Source organism: Bombina bombina, chromosome 6 (genome assembly GCF_027579735.1).
Source record: "Bombina bombina isolate aBomBom1 chromosome 6, aBomBom1.pri, whole genome shotgun sequence".
NCBI classification, from domain to species: domain Eukaryota; kingdom Metazoa; phylum Chordata; class Amphibia; order Anura; family Bombinatoridae; genus Bombina; species Bombina bombina.
This window is the reverse complement of record NC_069504.1, coordinates 377,828,736-377,855,907: the sequence shown is the minus strand read 5'-3', so window position 1 is coordinate 377,855,907 and position 27,172 is coordinate 377,828,736. Positions and strand designations below refer to the sequence as shown.

At 37.0% G+C, this 27,172-nt stretch overlaps 1 protein-coding gene across 1 annotated transcript in view; it reads right to left on the bottom strand.

The window, feature by feature from the left end:
* The window catches only part of THOC3 (THO complex subunit 3), a 46,886-nt gene extending 20,744 nt beyond the window's left edge, over positions 1 to 26,142 (bottom strand). The window contains exons 1-5 of the mRNA XM_053717081.1: positions 25,932 to 26,142; positions 17,768 to 17,924; positions 5,414 to 5,618; positions 4,467 to 4,628; positions 3,853 to 3,953 (exon numbers count right to left, since the gene is read on the bottom strand). Of these exons, the coding sequence (XP_053573056.1) occupies positions 3,853 to 3,953; positions 4,467 to 4,628; positions 5,414 to 5,618; positions 17,768 to 17,924; positions 25,932 to 26,102 (796 nt within the window). The 5' untranslated portion in view covers positions 26,103 to 26,142. The remainder of the gene's footprint in view (positions 1 to 3,852; positions 3,954 to 4,466; positions 4,629 to 5,413; positions 5,619 to 17,767; positions 17,925 to 25,931) is intronic.
* Between the last annotated feature and the right edge of the window lie 1,030 nt (positions 26,143 to 27,172).

The window sequence follows — 27,172 nt, the reverse complement described above, 5'->3', positions numbered from 1 at the left end:
CTCAAGGCTAAATATGTGTAATATATGAATCGATTTAGCCCAGAAAAAGTCTACAGTCTTAATAAGCCCTTGTGAAGCCCTTATTTACTATCTTAATAAACATGGCTTACCGGATCCCATAGGGAAAATGACAGCTTCCAGCATTACATCGTCTTGTTAGAATGTGTCATACCTCAAGCAGCAAGAGACTGCTCACTGTTCCCCCAACTGAAGTTAATTCCTCTCAACAGTCCTGTGTGGAACAGCCATGGATTTTAGTAACGGTTGCTAAAATCATTTTCCTCATACAAACAGAAATCTTCATCTCTTTTCTGTTTCAGAGTAAATAGTACATACCAGCACTATTTTAAAATAACAAACTCTTGATTGAATAATAAAAACTACAGTTAAACACTAAAAAACTCTAAGCCATCTCCGTGGAGATGTTGCCTGTACAGCGGCAAAGAGAATGACTGGGGTAGGCGGAGCCTAGGAGGGATCATGTGACCAGCTTTGCTGGGCTCTTTGCCATTTCCTGTTGGGGAAGAGAATATCCCACAAGTAAGGATGACGCCGTGGACCGGACACACCTATGTTGGAGAAAAAGGCAGTAAAACAAACGAAATTTTTACAGTACATGTAATAAGGTAACAGAGCATTGCACCCACTTGCAAATGGATGATTAACCCCTTAATGCAAAAAACAGATCAAAAAAACGACAGACGTTTTTAAAAACAGACACAACAAACTGCCACAGCCAACAGTGGGAAGCTTCAGTTAACTGTTTCTATGCAAAATTTAAGCCAGCCATGTGGAAAAAACTTAGGCCCCAATAAGTTTCATCACCAAACAAATGTTAAAAAACGATTAAACATGCCAGCAAACGTTTTAAAACACATTTTTACAAGAGTATGCATCTCTATTAATAAGCCTGATACCAGTCGCTTTTACTGCATTTAAGGCTTTACTTACATTATTTCGGTATCAGCAGTATTTTCTTAGTCAATTCCATTCCTAGAAAAATATTTTACTGCACTATACCAACATTACAGTGTTATCACCAATGTACGTTAAAAAAACGATTAAACATGCCAGCAAACGTTTTAAAACACATTTTTATAAGAGTATGTATCTCTATTAATAAGCCTGATACCAGTCGCTATCGCTGCATTTAAGGCTTTACTTACATTATTTCGGTATCAGCAGTATTTTCTTAGTCAATTCCATTCCTAGAAAAATATTTTACTGCACATACCTTATCTGCAGGAAAACCTGCACGCCATTCCCCCTCTGAACTACCTCACTCCTCAGAATGTGTGAGAACAGCAAATGGATCTTAGTTACGTCTGCTAAGATCATAGAAAAACGCAGGCAGATTCTTCTTCCAAATACTGCCTGAGATAAACAGCACACTCCGGTGCCATTTAAAAATAACAAACTTTTGATTGAAGAATAAACTAAGTAGAAAGCACCACAGACTCTCACGACCTCCTATCTATGTTGAGGCTTGCAAGAGAATGACTGAATATGGCAGTTAGGGGAGGAGCTATATAGCAGCTTTGCTGTGGGTGGACTCTTGCAACTTCCTGTTGGGAAGGAGAATATATTCCATAAGTAATGGATGATCCGTGGACTGGATACACTTAACAAGAGAAAGAAGCATTTTCAGCCCCCGCGAGCCTAACAGCCCACAGGGAAAAAGTCAAATTTTAAGGTAAGAAAAAAATTGATTTATTCATATGCATTATCCCAAATATGAAACTGACTGTCTGAAATAAGGAATGTTGAACATCCTGAGTCAAGGCAAATAAATGTTTGAATACATATATTTAGAACTTTATAAAAAAGTGCCCAACCATAGCTTAGAGTGTCAAAGAAAATAAGACTTACTTACCCCAGGACACTCATCTACATGTTGTAGAAAGCCAAACCAGTACTGAAACGAAAATCAGCAGAGGTAATGGTATATAAATAAGAGTATATCGCCGATCTGAAAAGAGAGGTAAGAGATGAATCTCTACGACCGATAACAGAGAACCTATGAAATAGACCCCGTAGAAGGAGATCATTGAATTCAAATAGGCAATACTCTCCTCACATCCCTCTGACATTCACTGCACGCTGAGAGGAAAACCGGGCTCCAACCTGCTGCGGAGCGCATATCAACGTAGAATCTAGCACAAACTTACTTCACCACCTCCATAGGAGGCAAAGTTTGTAAAACTGATTTGTGGGTGTGGTGAGGGGTGTATTTATAGGCATTTTGAGGTTTGGGAAACTTTGCCCCTCCTGGTAGGAATGTATATCCCATACGTCACTAGCTCATGGACTCTTGCTAATTACATGAAAGAAATGTTATTTAAAAGATAGATAATCCCTTTATTTACCCCAGTTTTGCAAAACCAACGTGGTTATATTAATACACTTTTTACCTCTGTGATTACCCTGTATCTAAACTTCTGCAGACTGCCTCCTTATCTCAGATCTTTTGACAGACTTGCATTTCAGGCAGTTAGTGCTGACTCTTTAATAACTTCCCAAGCATGAGCACGTTATCTATATGGCACACATTAACGCCCTATGGCTGTGAAAAACTGTCAAATGCATTCAGATAAGAGGCAGCATTCAAGGGCTTAGAAATTAGCATATGAGCCTACCTAGCTTTAGCTTTCAACTAAGAATACCAAGCAAACAAAGCAAATTTGATGATAAAAGTAAAGTGGAAAGTTGTTTAAATTTGTTTAATTTGGACTTTCTGTCCCTTTACGTACTCACAGGGAAATATGGTCCAAAAAGAAGTTTATTAAATCTCCAATAGGACAAACTTCATCCAAATACTGCTACTCTTCACACTGAGTGTATTTAAAAGTATAATAAAAGCCAAATAGAGCCATAATTAAAATGCTACAAGCATTCCAGCAGATCAGCAGATAAACTGCCTTTTTCAAGAGCAATCAGTACATCAAATAAGATTTTATTAAACTTGTGTATACAATATTATTCTAACCTTGCCTTGTCGCATTTCTGCATTACTATGAATCAAATTAGTGATGCACCGAAATGGAAATTCTGGATCGAAACCGAAAATCCGGGATGCACTTGCCTGAAAACCGATACCGAAAATGTCTTTTTTTCAAATATTTTTTTTTTTTGCATAATTAAGACTATTTAATGAATGAATCTGAATTGAAAACGTTCAAGCCAATAAAAAAAAAAAAAAAAAAAAAAAAAAAAAAAAAAAAAGCACACACTTTTATTGAAAGTAACACATTAAAATTGGACAAAAATATCTTAAAACAATAATATGCTACACAATAATTTTTTCCAAGAAAAAAAAAATACAGGCAAAAAAATTACAATGCCATTTTCAGCCAAAATGTTTCTGTGACCAAAATTTCTGTGCATCCCTACTTAAAACAATATTAAATATCAATGTACTGTATTATTCTTTATTTAGTTCTATGTAACAGAATCAGATTTAACAGTTTTGTTTTTTTACCAATCATCCAAATAAAGTATAGTCCTAGAAAACTCATTATATGCAAAACAGTAAGTCAAGTAATTAACTTAAAAGGCAGCTATAGGCTAGCATCAAATTTGAAACATGCTACACAATAATTTTACCGAAAATAACAGGCAAAAAACTCGAAAACCAAAATAGCCAAAAATGCCATTTTTGGCCGAAATGTTTCTGTGGCGGAAATTTCGGTGCATCTCTAAATCAAATATATTTCAAACTTATCACTACCTATTTTTCCACCAAATAAACAAGCCCAAATATTACATTTCCCAATACGGCATGAGTGAGAGCATCCTGCTGGCACAAAATTAAGAACTTATTTTGGTAAAACAAGAAATAAAAATGATAGTTACCTGTCTCTACACGTGCAATGTCAATAAAATGGTCTTCGGATGCAGATGCAAGCATCTTTCCATCATAACTGAAGCTTAATGTCCTGACAGGCCAGTCTAATCTAGAGCAATAGAAATGCAATGCTAAATTAGAAGCAAGATAAAACAGACAATGCTTACTAGAGATTTGTTTTCCAAAATAAAACATTTATATATCAGAAAATACAGAGAATTGTTGTCATATACATACTTGACCATCAAAGTTTTAGCTAGGGTTCACCAATTTATATGAAATGTAAAAGGTCAGTTTAAAATATATAGAAAACCCCCCCCACATAGAAATAGCATAGTTCATTTAGGCATGACATACGTTTTTCACTCTATGATTTGAATACAATTTGCCTGTAGCTACCAATATCGCTCCAGAATATCAAGATACGTAATTCTTAAACATATTGAACATAATGTCCAGCAACTGAAGACCACAAAAAGAGAAATATACAAAAGTGCTTGTATTAATTAATTGAAAACATAAATTGAAAAACATAACGTAATCCCATCTCAAAATAATTAAATTATAATTTATTGTCTTTCCAATAAAAAGAGGCAAACCTGATACGCACAAGTACCCCTACCTTGAGAAGCAGCGCACACACACAAGCTCCTCTACATCCCAGAGGCTGACCAGAGCATCTGCACTACCTGTGGCAAAGTATTTCCCAGTCGGATCAAATTTTATACAGATGCAATTGGAAGGGTGAGCGTTGATTGACTGTACAGGCTTCAGCTCTGGGTAACTGAAAATAAGTAAATAATGATGTCACAGGTGTTTCATAACTACCAAATATATACCTTGTTCATTCACTGCAACTATATGTCCTGGTCAAATGTTTTTTTAGTCTGAAATGTGTAGGTGGCCATTTTTTGTCCATAAAAGGAACACAGATGTCCCAAAGAGTTATTTAGGGCTATAAAAATAATAATGTTGGGTTGGTGAGCCGATGGCACGGGTGGTGTCACTCATAACAAATTTTCTGGCCATTTGGGCTATCACTAATATACTGTTTGGTTTCATTAGCTGCAACCAACTGTAGTGCATAATAAAATCAGCAACTGAGCTTTAATTGTTATTTTATGAATTTCAGAGAAAACATTTTTTGAATGTTTTTTTATTGTCCATTTTAATTTCATTTAAAGACAAAAATACTGCGGGCACTTTCGAGATTTTTAGCAGATTATTGCAAGTTTGAGTGCATGCTCTCAAAATAATAATTCACCATGACTATTCTAATGTGTGCTTGATTTTTTATTATTCTCAAAATTATAAAATAGTGTGTGTGTCTTTAGTGTTCCAACTAATACTGTAAATATGTCAAGTGCATACGCGATACATTCTCATATAATAACAAACCTGTCATTAAATGTTAAATGTTTAATTCTCGCTCCTCTGTTAGTATGGATAATTACAACAAAAAAATGATCTTTTTAATCAATCTACTTGTGTCTCTAATGAAAAGCGTGTCTAGCACAAGAAGGTGCTTATGATTGATGTCAACAGATGTGCAGTATTATACTGTCATACCTCAGGATGTTGATGCAGCCATTCCCATTTGTTAGAAAAAACATATTGTTGTCATTGTTCCAGGAAATTTCATTCACTTCAAACTTGAACTGCTCTTCTGCTCTGCAACGATAAGACTTGGCATCTATGAAGGTCACCATATCATCTTTGTTTCCCACGGCAATAGTCTGACCGTCTGGGCTCCAGCAAATGTTTATATTTTCTCCTACAAAATAAAAAAAATAAAAATAAAAATGGATACATAAGACAAAAGAGCAAAATCAAAATACAAGGACGGACATTTTTCATGAACTGCATTTCCCAATCTGGAACTAAAAATCTTCTACTTCTGCTAAAATGAACACCTCTAGATTACAGAATAGATCATATCTGTAACATCATAAAGAGCTACAACTTTTGCTTTCTAAATCATTTTGTTTTGGGACCATATCATAATAGGTATATCCCAAGCTTTTTCTCTCTGATATATACATTGATCACGGGGTATAGCTTCATTCTCACAAGTAAAACTTGAGATGAAAAATTAAAAAAATTGGATTTATTTGTGTGATGAGGAACAAGGGTGAAGAAAACGTGACAATGACCTCAAGGCAAGCAGATGGTAAAAATTCAAAGTATTTAAAGCAGGTGTCGACAAAGTTTAAATATTATATATATATATATATATATATATATATATATATATATATATATATATATATATATACATACACACATATACACACAAATCTTTACTAATGCTGCAGCCTCCGGCTGGTGACGTGACGGACCAAGCAGGACCGGCTCAGCACGGGGGAATCATGAATGACGAAGGCAGCGAGCAGTACTATAACTATGTAACTAAACAGTGCTACTTCTTAAGAGTCCTGTTTTCATTCCCATAGCAACCCAATGCTCGTCTGTGTAAATATGATTTGATGAAGTGCTGGTACAACCTATCAAGGCCACAGGAGGGTTGGGCTTGTTGATCACAGGGACAGTGGCACTCTTAAAAAGGATATGAAACCCAAACATTTTCTTTCAAGATTCAGATAGAGCATTCCATTTTAAACAAATTTTCAATTTACTTCTATTATCAATTTTGCTTAATTTTCTTGGTATCCTTTATTGAATGAGCAGAAATGCATTACTGGGAGCTAGCTAAACACATCTTTAAGCCAATGACAACAGACATATATGAGCATCCACCACTAAGCAGCTAGCTTCCAGCTCCTGAGCCTAAGTATGCTTTTCAACCAAGGATACCAATAGAACAAAGCAAATTATATAATAGAAGTCCATTGGAAAGTTGTTTAAAATATGTATGCTCTGAATCATGAAAGAAAAGTTTTGGGTTTAATGTCCCTTAAAAGAGTTATCATTACCAAGTCTTATTTGCTATGTGTTTATATATTTATAAAATAAAAATAAGATGCTTATTATGAACACTCTTAAATATTCCCAATATGTATTAGAAACTAGGTAAAACTGAATACATGAACTGGCAGTCTTGCTTTAAAAAAAAAACCAAAAAAAAAAAAAAACACACAAGTAAAAAGCCATACAAACTGTGGAGTCTGAGTAAATTATATTTACTAACACACCTAGTATATATTGATCCCTTGTTGTTTTTATATATACGTGCCAAATCTTCGTTTCAAGGTACACAAACTGTAAATGTCACTAAAGGGAATATAGTACAGGGGACAATAACTTCTTAATTTATTATTACAGATAGATTTAAGATACTATAACATCATTTATATTTGTATATATGGATTAATAACACAATTTGTGCATGTGATATTTGAAAGGATTGCTATTGAATATTTGTTTGAACTAAAGAAGATGGGCTTCCCTTCCTATTGTTGGAGATTGATGTCCGTGTGTGATCCACATGGCAATAAAATAGTTTAAATGTAATCAGTTATAGTAACTGTCTTAAAAAGGACCAATAAACACAGTAGAATATCATATAGTCAATGAATGCATAATAAACAGACAATGCAAAAGCACTTAGTTTCTGAGTAGGAGATTTTTTTTTTCTGGGAAATTTCAAAGTTAGTTTTATTTTACTTTCCACTGCATCATGTGGTAGCCATCAGCCAATAAGTCGACGTCAGTTCTCTTTATTCAAACATCACCCATGATTTGGGACTGTTGTCAGTATCTCATTTTCTAGAACAAGACCTGTATTTGCCTAAAGAACAAAAAGCTTTTATTTTAGAATGCATCAAGTACATATTACAACATAATTATTTTTTATATTTAGATCGTTTTTATTTACAGACCAGGGGAACGGCCATGGGTACCAGGTTCGCCCCAAGTTTCGCTAATCTCTTTATGGGACTCTTCGAGGAGGTGTACATTCACCAAGCGGACCTTGGGGCGAGCCTGGCATTCTATGGCCGTTACATAGACGACCTGCTATTTATATGGAATGGCAATCTTGAATCAGCAGAATCTTTTGTTTCACATCTTAATAACAATGATATGGGAATCTCTTTCACAGCTAACATACAAACTGATTCAATAGAATATTTAGATTTAGTACTCAGTTGGGGACCCAATCTGACGATAACATCTAAAACGTTCTTTAAGGACGTAGATAGCAACAGCTATCTAGAATACCACAGTAACCATCATAGAAGTTGGATTAACAATGTCCCATATAGCCAGTTCAGACGCATTAGGAAAAACTGTTCAGAATATCAAACTTTTCTTGACCAGAGCCAAATTTTATACAACAGATTCATGGAAAAAAGTTATCCAGCCCACATTCTAGATCAAGCATTAACGAGAACAAAATTATTAGATAGAAATGCAATATTATCTAAGAACAAAAACATCAATCAAACAATGGATAAAACAACTGAGCAAAGTAGCACTATGTTTATCACGCAATACAATAATAGCTTTTACAAAATACAACAGATAATTTGTAAACACTGGCATGTCATCCAAAGGGACCCCATACTGAAAAGTATCGTACAGGACAAACCACGAATAGTCTATAGGAGAGCTCCTACTTTGAGAAGTAGACTAGCACCGAGTAAAATAGTTAAACACATACAACAGAAATTTAAAGACAACAAAATCAAGAAGGGTATTTTTGGCTTACAGGGAATCTACAAATGTGGCAAAACTGGATGTATTTCCTGTCAATATATCAAATCTGGTGCTAAACTATTTAAGTCTCATATCACTGGGGAAATTTTTCCTATCCAGGGCTTTTTCAATTGCGATTCCATTTTTGTCATATATCTATTGGAATGTGTATGCGGCCTACAATACGTTGGCCGCACCTCCAGAAAGGCAAAAACAAGGTGGGGTGAACATTTTCGTAATTGTAAAAATTGCAAGAAATCAAAAATTAAACATAGTGTCCCTAATCATTGTATAACAAAACATCAAGGCAATCCTTACATTTTTAAATATTTACCTATAGATTTTATCCCCAAGTCCTCAGATTATAATAGAGTCAATAAACTTAGACAACGAGAAACCTTTTGGATTTTTAAATTGAAAACTTTGTTTCCGGAAGGTTTAAATGCCAACTTGGACTTGGCTGCCTTCAATTAAGGTTTCTCTAAATCTGGTAGCTCAACCCATCTGAATATAAGCCATCTTCATTCACCACTATTCCACATTCCCATTTCATTAGACTAAAAACTTTATTGACAGAATCGCATGCTTTCACAGCAAAGTATAGAATCATTTACATTTTGGCATATCTTTAAACATTAATACTCACACACTAATGACATTGTCAGATTGCTAGTAATATAATATACATGTGTATATATATATATGTATATATATGTATATTTTTATGGCTCATCCGATTATTTTATTATCTTGCACTCTTTCCTTATACTAGACACACTCCAGTAAAAAACACCAATAACATGCATTGGGTTCCAAATTCTCTCAATTAGTTCAATCTAGAATAGATAGATGCTTATGTCCGCTTAACATGATTTAGAAGCATTATTAGTTTAACATACACTGCTTCTATTTCCCAAAACGGACCACCAACAATTTGACGTGGTGGGCAAACACCATTAGATCTTTAGTAAAATTTCTGGTAGGGCTGTCCCAAACTAACAAAATCTGGTTCTAATCATTTTCCCTAGGACCGACAAGGTCACGATATTCATCACATGAGCAGGACCCCCTATCCCTTGAACATTTCCACATACACATCACTTTCAGACACACAGGTCCCAAATCCCCCTGCACATTGTTTTTACATAATAATGATTCTTTCATTTTATGTTTCTTTCTATCGGCATCATATGATCGATATGGGCCAGCGTTTTTCCAACACGGTCATTATAGTACAATATTTTTTATTTATTCTTTAAATAAACCTTTTCCATACATACATATTGCATCTCATTTTCACATTAGCCGGAATCCTTTATTAGCAATTATATTTTCACAATGTTTATATACTATTTCACACAAGCACCCAAAGGTGCACATAGTACTGGGATTGCATATACCATTAACTGAATATATAGGGACTTTATAATATAGGTCAACACAGAGTTTTATCATAATAAGTTTAAACAGTGGTCACATAGGACTACATCAAGATTCAATCAAACATGTCCCAACACATACAGGGTATCCATCATACCAAATAAAAGTCTGCAGGCACCATAATTTTATTTGATCGATTATGCCCAAGTATTATAGGAACTCCATAGTGATCGATCTATTTAAATTAAGTCACTAACATATTTTTATTACAAAGAAGAATTCCTATATATTATACATTCCTCACACATTCAGCAAATGTTTGGATTAGAGCAATATTTATACACTATACAAGTTCATAAAATTAATACATCATATATTCCTTCAAAAATCAGCATTACGCTATGTGGCGCCCCTTGTTTTTTCTGCTAGGGCCGAGTAATCCCACCGCTCTTGTAATTTTACACACTTTTAACATATAGATACTCAATACATTCATTGCAACAATATATCCTATGGTTCTTCTCAAAAAACCTTTACAGATTCAAAACAAAACCATCAACATTTTTTCTCCTTTTTAACCAGTGTCATTGTCTTTTTAATTTTAATGTTTTCCAGCAGTTTTTATTCTAACATATACGATCTATATGGATAACAAAATACTATGTCTTTGTTTTGATGTTAGATCAAACTGTCACATTTATATCATAACACAGACACGATCAATATGGATAATAAAATATCATGTTTTTTTTTTTTTTTTTTTTTTTTGAGGTTAGACTAAATAGCCGAATCAGACTTTTTTTATCAGTTTCACGGGTTAATTCACAGTTGAATCTGCAATCAGGGACAATTATACTCACCGTATCAACTAAGCTATCATTGGTTTTTAGGTTCTTTGACAACTTCCGTTTTTAAAATACAACTGCATATAAGCCTTTTACTTTGTATCAATTGTATCCACTATTTCATGCCTGAGGAAACGACCAGTTGCGGTCGAGAAACGCGTAGCGGTACTTGTATGGAATAAATATTTTTTTACTTTTACGGAAGTTGTACTTTGCTTTTATCTTCAATTTACAAGGGTCAAGGCCTGACACATTGTTTGCAGTGTGTATCTAACACAGCAATATCACGTTGGTAAAGAAAGTGATTGACCAAACACAGAGTCAGACAGAATCACTCGACCTTCATCAAGACGCTGCAGACCACAGACACCAGTGTACTAACCACTGTGAGTGTTAGCCGGCTTGTCAGCACCGGTCAAAGTACGGTGCATATCTATTTGGTAAGCATTTTTGATTCATTTCAACTTGCATTCTGTTTAAACTTTATCACGCTATGTGGCGCCCTCTTTTTCAACTTTAATCCTACAGAATCCACACACCGAGGATCAGAGGAGCGGCCATCACGGAATAGCAGCCACTACGGAACTGCATTCACTTCACTCTTTTCGTCTCACAGGAGCCATTAGGCAATATCGATTCAATCATCTTATTGACGGTTTGTGCAGTGACTGATTCACATTTTTTTTAGCGCACCCCAATTGTTTGGATCCCTTTCTGGATTCCGAATTTGTTTTTTTTATCAGCCAATAAGTGTGCATTTAAAAAGATAGTGGAAGTGAATTAGAAAGTTGTTTCAAATTGTGTGCGCTATCTGAATCATAAAAGTTTCATTTGACTTCAGTGGTCCTATTATACAGCAAATAAATACAAGATAAGAGGTTATGAATAAACAGTTTATAAATGGAACTTACTACTCAGTTATATTTTTGAGAATGTATAAATTGTGGGATTATACAATGTATCGACCTAAACATTCGGAGTATGACGTGATCGCCAGTATGATGATGTAATTGATCAAGCCCCTTGAAGGCGGTTAGTATAATTGTATAAGGTGACACACCCAGACTAGAACAGTAACTTCATCTGATTTGCTCGAGGCGATCAACAAAACGATATAGATGTGCTTTTGGCTAAAGACGATGTTAGGTTTGATTGATTGACTACGGGACCATTTGTGATATTGTTGAGATTGTGTAAATATGTTTAACAAGTGATTTTATAACTGATTGGATATAGATATACCCCACTCATACAGCGGGTTAGGAACCGGAGCCCTGCTGTAAAGTGAAAACCGCCTTTAACCCCTTAACGACTGAGGACGTGCAGGGTACGTCCTCAGAAAAAAAGGCAGTTAACGCCTGAGAATGTACCCTGCACGTCCTCAGTGTGGAAAGCAGCTGGAAGCGATCCTGCTCGCTTCCAGATGCTTTCCGGTTATTGCAGTGATGCCTCGATATGGAGGCATCCTGCAATAACCTTTTTAAGCCATCCGGTGCAGAGAGAGCCACTCTGTGGCCCTCTCTGCACCGGAGATCGGTGGCTTACTTTGTTGGTGGGTGGGAGCCGGACCGGGAGGCGGCCATCGATGGCCCTGGTTATGTGAAGGGGGGCGGGATCGTGGGCGGGGGTGGCTGGGGGCGCGCTCGCGTGCACAGGAGAGTGGGGGCGGGCGCGTGCACGGGGAGGGAGCGGGTGGGAACCGCTACACTACAGAAAATTTTGAAAAGAAAAAATGTTAAAAAAAATGTCAAATATATATATAAAAAAAAACGATCAGCAAGGTGGTGGGGGTTTTTTCTGTGTGGGGGTGGGGAAGCTACACTACAGAAAAAACAAAAAAACAAAAAAGCACTTTTTATTGCAAACTGGGTACTGGCAGACAGCTGCCAGTACCCAAGATGGCCCCCAATAAGGCAGAGGGGAGGGTTAGAGAGCGGTTTTGGGGGGGGGATCCTACACAGTAGCATATGTAAATATGCTAAAAAAAACAATTTTTGTACTGGCAGACTTTCTGCCAGTACTTAAGATGGCGGGGACAATTGTGGGGTGGGGGAGGGAAGGGAGCTGTTTGGGAGGGATCAGTGGGTGGGATGTGTCAGATGGGAGGCTGATCTCTACACTAAAGCTAAAATTAACCCTGCAAGCTCCCTACAAACTCCCTAATTAACCCCTTCACTGCTAGCCATAATACACGTGTGAGGCGCAGCAGGATTTAGCGGCCTTCTAATTACCAGAAAGCAACGCCAAAGTCATATATGTCTGCTATTTCTGAACAAAGGGGATCCCAGACAAGCATTTACAACCATTTGTGCCATAATTGCACAAGCTGTTTGTAAATGATTTCAGTGAGAAACCTAAAATTGTGAAAAATTTTACTTTTTTTTTTTTATTTGATCGCATTTGGCGGTGAAATGGTGGCATGAAATATACCAAAATGTGCCTAGATCAATACTTGGGGTTGTCTACTACACTAAAGCTAAAATTAACCCTACAAGCTCCCTAAAAGCTCCCTAATTAACCCCTTAACTGCTGGGCATAATACACTTGTGGTGCGCAGTGGCATTTAGCGGCCTTCTAATTACCAAAAAGCAACGCCAAAGCCATATATGTCTGCTATTTATGAACAAAGGGGATCCCAGAGAAGAATTTACAACCATTTATGCCATAATTGCACAAGTTGTTTGTAAATAATTTCAGTGAGAAACCGAAAGTTTGAGAAAAAATTTGTGAAAAAGTGAACGATTTTTTGTATTTGATTGCATTTGGCGGTGAAATGGTGGTATGAAATATACCAAAATTGGCCTAGATCAATACTTTGGGATGTCTACTAAAAAAAAAATATATACATGTCAAGGGATATTCAGGGATTCCTGAAAGATATTAGTGTTCTAATGTAACTAGCGCTAATTTTGGAAAAAAATGGTTTGGAAATAGCAAAGTGCTACTTGTATTTATGGCCCTATAACTTGCAAAAAAAGCAAAGAACATGTAAACATTGGGTATTTCTAAACTCAGGACAAAATTTAGAAACTATTTAGCATGGGTGTTTTTTGGTGGTTTTAGATATGTAACAGATTTTGGGGCTCAAAGTTAGAAAAAGTGTGTTTTTTTCCATTTTTCCTCATGTTTTATCATTTTTTTTTATAGTAAATTATAAGACATGATGAAAATAATGGTATCTTTAGAAAGTCCATTTAATGGCGAGAAAAACGGTATATAATATGTGTGGGAACAGTAAATGAGTAAGAGGAAAATTACAGCTAAACACAAACACCGCAAAAATGTAAAAATAGCCTTGGTCCCAAACGGACAGAAAATGGAAAAGTGCTGTGGTCATTAAGGGGTTAAGGGACACGGAACCCACATTTTTTCTTTCACAATTCAGATAGCACATGCAATTTTAAGCAACTTTCTAATTTACTCCTATTAACATTTTTCTTTGTTCTCTTGCTATCTTTATTTGAAAAAGGCATCTAAGCTTAGGAGCCAGACATTTTTTGGTTTAGACACTGAACAGCACTTGTTATTGATGGGTGAATGTATCCACCAATCTGCAAGAACAACCCAGGTTGTTCACTAAAAATGGGCCGGCATCGAAACTTACATTATCAGGTCATTGATAAGTATATAAGTGTGCTATTAGGTGCCCATTTACTTTTTCTTTTGTCAAGGTATTTTATGTCCCTTTAAAAGTTAATGCATCATTTTAAAAAATGTACATAAAACACATTCTGAATTCCCCATAAAGGGCTAGATTACAAGTGAAGTGCAAATTAGCTCTTTCGCTAGAGTGCTAGCGGTAAGCCTTATGCGCTCTTCGGGTTGCGTTGGTATTACGAGTTGAAAGTAAAAAGTTATCGCTCCAGCTCTAACCCGACGATCACAAAAAGCCAATAACCTATTGCCCCATAAGTCAATGGATTGGAAAAAAAAAAAAAAAAGTGGAAAAAACAAACAAAAAAAAAAAACTAAGACCCAACATCCATAAGTCCCTACTCTAATAATCCCACCATAATGACCCCACTACACTATTAACCCCTAATCCACAAGCTCCCCAAAAAAGTAAAACACCAACATCTAAATCCTGTAACCTAACACCCCCTAAGTGAACCCAAAATAGACTAACTTTTTTAAATATATATATATATATATATATATATATATATATATATATATATATATATATATATATATATATATATATATATATATATATATATAAACACACATACATATAGATAGAAGAATCTCAACTTTGTCTTTTTTTCTTGTTCTTTTTTTGCGTTTTCTTTTCTATTCTTTTTGCCTGCACAATTTGTTTTAAGCCCATTAGTCTTGTCCTGTGATGTGTCTTTTCTCCTTTGTGGAATTCATTGTACTTTCCGTTTTTTCTTACTTTTGTATATAGAACAGTCTTGACAAAGGTCCCTGTGAGGACCGAAACGTTGACTGAATTTATGAATCAATAACATTTATGTTAATTTAGACCTGTGTGTGCGCCTCTTCTCTACATGAAAAGTTTCTACCTATCTACCATAGAGAGCACTCAGGCAACTCAACGTACAGTGAGTGCTTGGATCCCAAAACCAGAGATATATATATATATATATATATATATATATATATATATATATATATATATATATATATATATATATATATATATATATATATATATATATATATATATATATATATATATATATATATATATATATATATATATATATATATATATATATATATATATATATATATATATATATATCATTGCGCCCTAAAGCGATCAAGCTCTTTTTCTTGACTTAGGGGGTGTTAGGTTAGGGGGTTTAGATGTTATTGGGTTACTTTGCATTGGGTGGCTGACTGTTTAGGGGTTAATAGTGTAGTGCAGACTTTGCTGTGTGGGGCTGGCAGCTTAGGGGTTAATAGTGTACCTAGGAAGTTTGCGATGTGGTGGCTGGCGGTTCAGTGGGTTAATAGTGTACATAGGTAGTTTGAAATGTGGGGGGCTAGCCGTTTAGGGGTTCATATTGTAGTGCAACAGTTTCATCCTTTCAGGTTGCATAAAAAAAAGTTTGAGCGGTACATTCCATTGTGTTTGGTAATATACGATCGTATTACAAGTTGAAAGTGAATGCGATTGTCCAATCTAAACTACCCATAGAAAATATGAGGAGTGTAATTTAAAGGAAAGTTTACGCAAATTAATATGCGGTAATTTTAACAGTGTGTCACTTGTAATACGGATTTGAGCGTAAAGTACACTGCTATTTCAGGATCGAGTTTACACTCCTAGCGCTAAAGGTAGCGCTCCACTTGTAATTTAGCCCAAAATCTTCAATTATGAATAATAAAAAACATGTTGCAGTACACTATCTTTTTTCTTTAAAGGGACACAAAAAAAATTATTTTGTGATATTCAGATAGAGCATGCAATTTTAAGCAACTTTCTAATTTACTCCTTTTATCAAATTTTCTTCATTCTCTTGGTATGTTTATTTGAAAAGCAAGAATGTCAGTTTAGATGCCGGCCCATTTTTGGTGAACAACCTGGGTTGTCCTTGCTGATTGGACAACACCAATAAACAATTGCTGTCTATGGTTCTGAACTAAAAAATTGCTGGCTCCTTAACTTAGATGCCTTCTTTTTCAAATAAAGATTGAAAGAGAACAAAGAAAACTATCTAAATCAGGAAATAAAAAAATTGGGTCCAGTGTCTCTTTAATTCTGAAAAAACACCACATTTTCCCCCGAAGAATTTGAAGTGCATATTACAACCTTAAAAAGGTACATGAAACCCTAAAAATGTTCACGATTCAGATAGGGAATACAATTTTAAAAAAAAAGTTTTCAATTTAATCCTATTATCAAATTTACTTCTTTGTTGAATAGATACCTAGGTAGGTAGCGTGCACATGCCTGAAGCACTACATGACAGGAAATAGTGCTGCCATCTAGTGCTCTTACTAATGTATAACACTGTTGTCAAACTGCTGCCATAAAGTGCTGCAGATATGCTTACTCGTGAACGTACCTTACTGCTTTTCAACAAAGAAATCATAGAAAATTTGATATTAGAAGTAAATTGAAAAGTTGTATATTCTGTCTGAATCATGAAAGAAAAATGTGGGGTTGTAGTTCCATTTAACACTGCTACATTCTATACAGTGATTGTTTTATCACTGCGCCTAACTGGCCTTGGCACAGGAAATAAAAAATCTGAACTGCAAAATGATAGTTTTAATGCTTTTATAACATTCATTTTGCAATTTATACTAATAACATAAAAAGAAAAAAAACAAATAGTCGTTTTATGTCCCTTTAAGGGAAACCGTCAAGTTCCTGTAATATTTTATTGCCAGAAACCAACACTTATAAATTCAAGTAACCAAGATGCACAATATCACGGTTTCTGTATTTCAAACAATGTTTTGCACATATGGCTTTAATTCTGAAAACAGTCTTGAATGATGACTGACAGACAATATAGGACAATACATGAAGGCAATGTGTTGAACAAACAAGCAGAAGTGCCTACCATGAAAAATAGAGCATGAGAAATATATTCAAATATTTTACAACATAAGAATTTACTCCGTTTTGTTGTTTTTTTTTGCTTAAAGGGATACTAAACACAATTTTTTTTAAATGATTCAGATAGAGCATGCAATTTTAAGGAACTTTCTAATTTACTCATATCAATTTCTTTGTTCTCTTGCTATCTTTATTTAAAAAACAGGAATGTAAAGCTTAGGAGCCAGCCCATATTTGGTTTAGAACCTGGGTAATGCTTGCTTAGTGGTAGCTAAATGTAGGAACCAATAAGCAAGTGCTATCCAGGGTCAACCTAAAATGGGACAACTTCTAAGCTTTACATTCCTGCTTTTTAAATAAAGCTAACAAGAGAACAAAGAAAATTTGATAATAGGAGTAAATTAGAAAGTTGCTTAAAATTGCATGCTCTATCTGAATCATGAAAGAAAAAATGTGGGTTTAGTATCCCTTTAATTATCAAAGTGGCAATGCAGTAATACTCACCCTTCGTGCTGACAGTGGCTATACATTTTGCATTTCTCACATCCCAAATACGTATTGTCTTGTCTCCAGATGCTGTAACAAAGAGATCTGGATTGGTGGGATGCCAGCAAAGCTGGTCAACACTGTCACTGTGCCCACGGTAGTTATTTTCCTTTACCTAGCAGACAGACAAAGGGAATTAAATACTACATGTGCATATTAGAGGTAACAGGCATTAAAGGGATAGTGAACCGATTTTTATGTTTTCTTTCATGATTCAGAAAACTGCTTAAAATGGCATGCTCTTTCTAATTTACTCCTATTATCAATTTTTCTTCGTTCTCTTGGTATCATTATTTGAAAAAGCAAGAATGTAAGCTTACGAGACTTCTCATCTTTGGTTCAGCACCTGGGTAGTGCTTGCTGATAGGTGGCTAAATGTAGCCACCAATCGGCACACTCTAAACAGGGTGCTGAACAAAAAATGAACCAGCTTGTAAGATTTCATTCCTTCTTTTTCAAATAAATATACCAAGAAAATGAAGAAAAATTAATAAAAGGGTTAAATTAGAAAGTTGCTTAAAATGGCATGCTCTATCGGAAAAATGAAAGAAAAAAAAACTTGGGTTCAGTATCCCTTTAAGCCTCTCATAGGTGGTTAAGTTAAAATGTTACTTTCACAGTTTAAACATAGCAATTTTAAACATCTTTTCAATTTTACTTATTTTACCAAATTTGCAATGTTCACTTAGTATGCCTTGCTGAAGGGTAAATCTAGGTAGGTTCATAGGAGCGAGCCTTTGTGTTTTAAGCACACATATTACAAACTATATAAAACTTTATGTTGCATGTATAAGCTGTATAATTACGTAATTGCCTGCATAATGACATAAGATATTGTTGTTTACACTTGGTCCTATACCCTTCTCCAAACTGTGCCATTTTACAAATGCAAATATTTAAAAATCCAAACCTTGTCCAGTTCTAAGCAGTTTGGATAGAGGGTTTTCTACCTATAAGCATGTAATATGAACACAGGGCAGGTACTCTCTGGATTTTTAAAATTCAGTTTTATTATTGAGTGACGTTTCAGCAATATCATCCCTTCCTCAAGTCTGTAAAGCTCTGCATCTTTAAGTGGGCAAAGCCAACTCCAAGCTTATATTTGTTATGTAACATTTAAACTGTTCAAAATACTGCAAACATGTAATGCTGCTGCTCTCTATTATGTAAGCTAAACTTAAAGGGGCAGTCAACCCAAAAATTACTGTAACTTATTTAGATAAGTTAATTAACGATCTTTACAGTAAACTGTAGCACAATTTTAATCTAAATAAACTTTGGCAGAAAATAAAACTTACTGATCTCATCTTGCCGTTTTGAAATGGTCGCCTGACCCCTCCTTCTCCGACGTCTACCAAAAGCTTGCACTAACAGGATCCTTTCCTTTCTTCTCGTCCCTGCGCGCTCCTGTAATTTCAGCTCTCTAGCAGCTGTTCATACCCGGCACTCACTGCCTCTCATCCATGCTGTGCGCTGTGTGTTACAGAGAATGAGAGGCAGTGAGTGCCGGGCAGGCGGCGATGTGACGGTCTGTGCCCCTGTTTAAGATAGCTTACTCCAATGAAATTATAGAGAAATAATATCCAACCAGGAGCTGACTGGGCACTAGTATAAAAACATAATTTATGCTTACCTGATAAATTCCTTTCTCCTGTAGTGTGATCAGTCCACGGGTCATCATTACTTCTGGGATATTAACTCCTCCCCAACAGGAAGTGCAAGAGGATCACCCAGCAGAGCTGCTATATAGCTCCTCCCCTCTACGTCACACCCAGTCATTCGACCAAGAACCAACGAGAAAGGAGAAGCTAAAGGGTGCAGTGGTGACTGGAGTATAATTTAAAAATTTAGACCTGCCATAAAAAACAGGGCGGGCCGTGGACTGATCACACTACAGGAGAAAGGAATTTATCAGGTAAGCATAAATTATGTTTTCTCCTGTTAAGTGTGATCAGTCCACGGGTCATCATTACTTCTGGGATACCAATACCAAAGCAAAAGTACACGGATGACGGGAGGGATAGGCAGGATCTTTATACAGAAGGAACCACTGCCTGAAGAACCTTTCTCCCAAAAATAGCCTCCGAAGAAGCAAAAGTGTCAAATTTGTAAAATTTGGAAAAAGTATGAAGCGAAGACCAAGTTGCAGCCTTGCAAATCTGTTCAACAGAGGCCTCATTCTTAAAGGCCCAAGTGGAAGCCACAGCTCTAGTGGAATGAGCTGTAATTCTTTCAGGAGGCTGCTGTCCAGCAGTCTCATAGGCTAAACGTATTATGCTACGCAGCCAAAAAGAGAGAGAGGTAGCCGAAGCTTTTTGACCTCTCCTCTGACCAGAGTAAATGACAAACAGGGAAGATGTTTGTCGAAAATCTTTAGTTGCCTGTAAATAAAATTTTAGGGCACGAACTACATCTAGATTGTGCAGAAGTCGTTCCTTCTTTGAGGAAGGATTAGGACACAAGGATGGAACAACAATCTCCTGATTGATATTCCTGTTAGTGACTACCTTAGGTAAGAACCCAGGTTTAGTACGCAGAACTACCTTATCCGAGTGAAAAATCAGATAAGGAGAATCACAATGTAAAGCTGATAACTCAGAGACTCTTCGAGCCGAGGAAATAGCCATTAAGAATAGAACTTTCCAAGATAACAATTTTATATCAACTGAATGAAGGGGTTCAAACGGAACGCCCTGTAAAACGTTAAGAACAAGGTTTAAACTCCATGGCGGAGCAACAGTTTTAAACACAGGCTTAATCCTGGCCAAAGCCTGACAAAAAGCCTGAACGTCTGGAACTTCTGACAGACGTTTGTGTAACAAAATGGACAGAGCTGAGATCTGTCCCTTTAAAGAACTAGCGGATAAACCCTTTTCTAAACCCTCTTGTAGAAAAGACAATATCCTAGGAATCCTAACCTTACTCCAAGAGTAACCTTTGGATTCGCACCAATACAGGTATTTACGCCATATTTTATGATAAATCTTTCTGGTAACAGGTTTCCTAGCCTGTATCAGGGTATCAATTACTGACTCAGAGAATCCACGCTTTGATAAAATCAAGCGTTCAATCTCCAGGCAGTCAGCTTCAGAGAAATTAGATTTTGATGTTTGAAAGGACCCTGAATCAGAAGGTCCTGTCTCAGAGGCAGAGACCAAGGTGGACAGGATGACATGTCCACTAGATCTGCATACCAAGTCCTGCGTGGCCATGCAGGCGCTATTAGAATCACTGATGCTCTCTCCTGTTTGATTCTGGCAATCAATCGAGGAAGCATCGGGAAGGGTGGAAACACATAAGCCATCCCGAAGGTCCAAGGTGCTGTTAAAGCATCTATCAGAACCGCTCCCGGATCCCTGGATCTGGACCCGTAACAAGGAAGCTTGGCGTTCTGTCGAGACGCCATGAGATCTATCTCTGGTTTGCCCCAACGTCGAAGTATTTGGGCAAAGACCTCCGGATGAAGTTCCCACTCCCCCGGATGAAAAGTCTGACGACTTAGGAAATCCGCCTCCCAGTTCTCCACTCCCGGGATGTGGATTGCTGACAGGTGGCAAGAGTGAGACTCTGCACAGCGAATTATCTTTGATACTTCCATCATAGCTAGGGAGCTTCTTGTCCCTCCCTGATGGTTGATGTAAGCTACAGTCGTGATGTTGTCCGACTGAAACCTGATGAACCCCCGAGTTGTTAACTGGGGCCAAGCCAGAAGGGCATTGAGAACTGCTCTCAATTCCAGAATGTTTATTGGCAGGAGACTCTCCTCCTGAGTCCATGATCCCTGAGCCTTCAGGGAATTCCAGACAGCGCCCCAACCTAACAGGCTGGCGTCTGTTGTTACAATTGTTCAATTTGGCCTGCTGAATGGCATCCCCTTGAACAGATGTGGCAGAGAAAGCCACCACAGAAGAGAATTCCTGGTCTCTTGATCCAGATTCAGAGTGGGGGACAAGTCTGAGTAATCCCCATTCCACTGACTTAGCATGCACAATTGCAGCGGTCTGAGGTGTAGGCGTGCAAAGGGGACTATGTCCATTGCCGCTACCATTAAGCCGATCACCTCCATACATTGAGCCACTGACGGGTGTTGAATGGAATGAAGGGCACGGCAGGCGTTTTGAAGTTTTGTTAACCTGTCTTCTGTCAGGTAAATCTTCATTTCTACAGAATCTATAAGAGTCCCCAAGAAGGGAACTGTTGTGAGTGGAACGAGAGAACTCTTCTTTTCGTTTACCTTCCACCCATGCGATCTTAGAAATGCCAGTACAAACTCTGTATGAGACTTGGCAGTTTGAAAGCTTGAATCAGAATGTCGTCTAGGTATGGAGCTACCGAGATTCCTCGCGGTCTTAGTACCGCCAGAAGAGCCCCCAGAACCTTTGTGAAGATTCTTGGAGCCGTAGCCAACCCGAATGGAAGAGCTACAAACTGGTAATGCCTGTCTAGGAAGGCAAACCTTAGATACCGGAAATGATCTCTGTGAATCGGTATGTGAAGGTAAGCATCCTTTAAATCCACTGTGGTCATGTACTGACCCTTTTGGATCATGGGTAGGATTGTCCGAATAGTTTCCATTTTGAACGATGGAACTCTTAAGAATTTGTTTAGGATCTTTAAATCCAAGATTGGTCTGAAGGTTCCTTCTTTCTTGGGAACCACAAACAGATTGGAGTAAAACCCCTGTCCGTGTTCCGACCGCGGAACCGGATGGATCACACCCATTAATAAAAGATCTTGTACACAGCGTAGAAACGCCTCTTTCTTTATTTGGTTTGTTGACAACCTTGACAGATCCACAGTCCTCTCACACATCCTATCTATTAGTTGGGTGCAAGAGAATGACTGGGTGTGACGTAGAGGGGAGGAGCTATATAGCAGCTCTGCTGGGTGATCCTCTTGCACTTCCTGTTGGGGAGGAGTTAATATCCCAGAAGTAATGATGACCCGTGGACTGATCACACTTAACAGGAGAAATAGACCTTACCAAGCAATTGCTATTATATTTTCTGTTTTTATCAGATACCTAAATCCACATTCAACTTTATCTCAATTCATGTGGCTTGTGCCCCTGATTTTACAGCTGCGGTCCGTTACAGAAATCCCCCCCCCCCCCCCCCCTGTATTTGAGTGCCTGATGACCCCTTATAACCTGATTGCTCCCTATCATGACATATGTAGTGGTTACTTAAAAAAAAAGTAGGCACTTAGGCAGAAATAAATTTGCGCCCGGTGTCCCAGTACTGTACGATCACACTCGCATTAGATAAATGTTCTAAGAATAAAAAAAATAAAATAAGTGTCACTCTAACGGAGTCTGTTAGAGTGACACCTATTTTTTTTTATTTTTTTTTAATTCTAGGTGCTTATAGGCGTGCTTCAAACTTACCGGGGAAGCGCATATCAGTTTTGAGAGGGATTGTGAATTTCAATTATAAGACCTCTTGTTTGTGTACACACATAAATCGTATGTAATCACAGAAATTAGTACCACAACATAGTGCAACTGTCAATATATGATTTTCTGCTCTAACAAAACTATACATTCGGTCTCATAATGTAAAAACAAAAATCACATATTACCTCATTTTCTCTATGACTGTAAGCATCCCCTAAGCATAATATCTGCGAGAACTGATTAGAGTCCCCCTATGTTAAATATTGGCCACTCTTGGACCCCTTTATTAGTTGCTAGAAGCTAGTGTAGGGGAAGGAGAAAGATAATAAAAGGGGACCACGTAGGGTTCCATCATAAGAGCTGGTATGAGACTACATAATATGGATTCCTCCTGAGCTATGGAGGGCGGCTCCTGTACCCCAAAAAATTTTAAGACCCTGGCAAGGGAAAGTTAGCAAGTGATATGATCTTGCATGGACCTAATATACAAAGAGAGTCCATATCTAATATGCCTAATATGATATCTAATAGGTTATTTGATAAAACTTGTGGCTACATTAGGATTTTACACACCCCATGGGACCGGGTATGGCTGTTGCAATTATCACAGTACTCTAAAGTTGTCTAGAACTGGGGAGTTAAAAAGTGTAGTAGGAATTTTTACGGCATATAGGCAACAGTATAACGTTGATCAGTGTAGGTGCTATAATATATACTGAGGTAAAGATGCCTGAATACCTCAATGTTGCTGAAAAACTGGGCAATATAGCTTAAAATGTGTCCCATAACTACTGCATGATTGTCATTGTCAACTCACAGTAACTAAACCTGTTGCCTCCGTTTTCTATTATCAGATACCTAAATCCACATTCAACTTTATCTCTATTCATGTGGCTTGTGCCCCTGATTTTACAGCTGCGGTCCGTTACATAAATACACCCTCCCTGCATTTGAGTGTCTGATGACTCCTTATAACCTGATTGCTCCCAAAAAAAGTAGGCACTTAGGCAGAAATAAATTTGCGCCCGGTGTCCCAGTACTGTGCGATCACACTCGCATTAGATAAATGTTCTAAGAATAATAAAAAATAAAATAAGTGTCACTCTAACTGAGTCTTTCTGTTAGAGTGACACTTATTTTATTTTTTCTATTCTAGGTGCTTATAGGCGTGGTTCAAAATTACCGGGGAAGAGCATATCAGTTTTGAGAGGGATTGTGAATTTCAATTATAAGACCTCTTGTTTGTGTACACACATAAATCGTATGTGTTCCCCAAACAGCTAACGATTTAGCTAACATTACAACATATGTGCACTCGGCACACAACCGATCATATTCAACCTAGAAAGACTGTGACACTTATGTGTAACTGTATGAGTGATACCATATAACCATGTATATGTGCTAGTTGGACAGTGATTTAGCTAATATACTAACAAATTTGTACTTGGCACACAACAGGTTATATCCAGCTTAGACTGAAGCTGTTTGGGGAACAAATACGATTTGTGTGTACACAAACAAAAGGTCTTATTGTTATAATTGAAATTCACAATCCCTCTCAAAACTGATATGCGCTTCCCCGGTAAGTTTGAAGCACGCCTATAAGCACCTAGAATAAAAAAAATAAAAATAAGTGTCACTCTAACAGAAAGACTCAAAGTGACACTTATTTTATTTTTTTAATTTTTTTTTTATTCTTAGAACATTTATCTAATGCGAGTGTGATCACACAGTACTGGGACACCGGGCGCAAACTTATTTCTGCCTAAGTGCCTACTTTTTTTGGAAGCAATCAGGTTATAAGGGGTCATCAGACACTCAAATGCAGGGAGGGTGTATTTCTGTAACGGACCGCAGCTGTAAAATCAGGGGCACAAGCCACATGAATAGAGATAAAGTTGAATGTGGATTTAGGTATCTGATAATAGAAAATATAATAGCAATTGCTTGGTAAGGTCTATTTTATACTAGTGCCCAGTCAGCTCCTGGTTGGATATTATTTCTCTATAATCTCATCGGAGTAAGCAATCTTAAAACAGGGGCACAGACCGTCACATTGCCGCCTGCCCGGCACTCACTGCCTCTCATTCTCTGTAACACACAGCGCACAGCATGGATGAGAGGCAGTGAGTGCCGGGTATGAACAGCTGCTAGAGAGCTGAAATTGCAGGAGCGCGCAGGGACGAGAAGAAAGGAAAGGATCCTGTTAGTGCAAGCTTTTGGTAGACGTCAGAGAAGGAGGGGTCAGGCGGCCATTTCAAAAAGGCCAGATGAGATCAGTAAGTTTATTTTCTGCCAAAGTTTATTTAGATTAAAATTGTGCTACAGTTTACTGTAAAGATCGTTAATTAACTTATCTAAATAAGTTACAGTAATTTTTGGGTTGACTGTCCCTTTAAGTGCAACTTACAGCTGTCAAAAACCAGTAGCATCATAGATCATTGAAAGCGCACTGCTTCTATCACTGGATGCAACAATAAGCATGCTACAAAGTGGCAGCACCCAGTAAAAAACAGAGCTTTGCTTTAGAAGTAAAAAAAAATAATGAAATTGCACCTAATCTGTGCAATTCCTTTGTCCTGCAGTCTCCTCTACATTTCCCTCTGTCCTGGGAACATCACCGCATAACATATTGCTTGTTCCCTTTCTCGTGCATCTATCTTCTTTTCACACCTTACTGCTTCCACCCAGCACATTATTGCACTAGCTCGTTAAGTCACTCACCAGCCGATCCTTCTCCAGTAAAAACACACTTGCCGTCTTGTCAAAGGACCCCGATGCCAGGCGCCGGCCATCACAGCTCCAGGCCACCGAGTGCACTTTGGCACTGTGTGCCGGGAACTCTCGGGTTTTACAGTTCGCGCGGAAATGCTCTTGTAACTCTTGAACCGACATGACGGTCAATAGAAAAGATTACCGGAGAAGCACTTCCGTCTCCAGGCCACCCAGACAACGGAAATAAACTTCCGGGTCATGTTAACAGGAAGTATAAAATATTAACTATTTCACTGATAGTGTGACTGGCTGTGGCTGGGAAATTGTAAAACAGCGCCCCCTGTACTTCGGCTAAATGACCTTGACTGAGAATGTTTGATTAATCAAACTAATGTAATAAATGTTATTTATCAACAATAATGAATGTAACAGCTATGGTTTTGTAATATTTTTTTTTTTGTTAAAGCTGGATATTATCAAGGCAAAGGTAACAGAGTAAATAGGTAAAACTGGTAAATAGTTTAACAGTAGCAGATGATGTAAACCGTTTTTTTTTTATCAAATATGTATTATTATTTTGTGTAATGATATACACAATTTGTTAGTATGTTTTTATTTATACATCCAAAACGATTTTAATACACAAACTTTAATGTATGGATTCTGATTGCAGCTTACTGACATTCATGCATACAACTATTTCAATCGTAGGTGACTAAAGCAGCATAATATGTAATACAGAAAATACAAATGTGCATTAAAATAAGGTTAACCCCTTAATGACCGGACCATTTTTTCAATTTCTTTCCCTGAAGGACCAGGGCTATTTTTAAATTTCTGCAGTGTTTGTGTTTAGCTGTAATTTTCCTCTTACTCATTTACTGTACCCACACATATTATATACCGTTTTTCTCGCCATTAAATGGACTTTCTAAAGATGCCATTATTTTCATCATATCTTATAATTTACTAAAAAAAAAATGATAAAATATGAGGAAAAAATGGAAAAAAAACACACTTTTTCTAACTTTGACCCCCAAAATCTGTTACACATCTACAATCACCAAAAAACTCCCATGCTAAATAGTTTATAAATTTTGTCCTGAGTTTAGAAATACCCAATGTTTACAAGTTCTTTGCTTTTTTTGCAAGTTATAGGTCCATAAATACAAGTAGCACTTTGCTATTTCCAAACCACTTTTTTTCAAAATGGGCGCTAGTTACATTAGAACACTAATATCTTTCAGGAA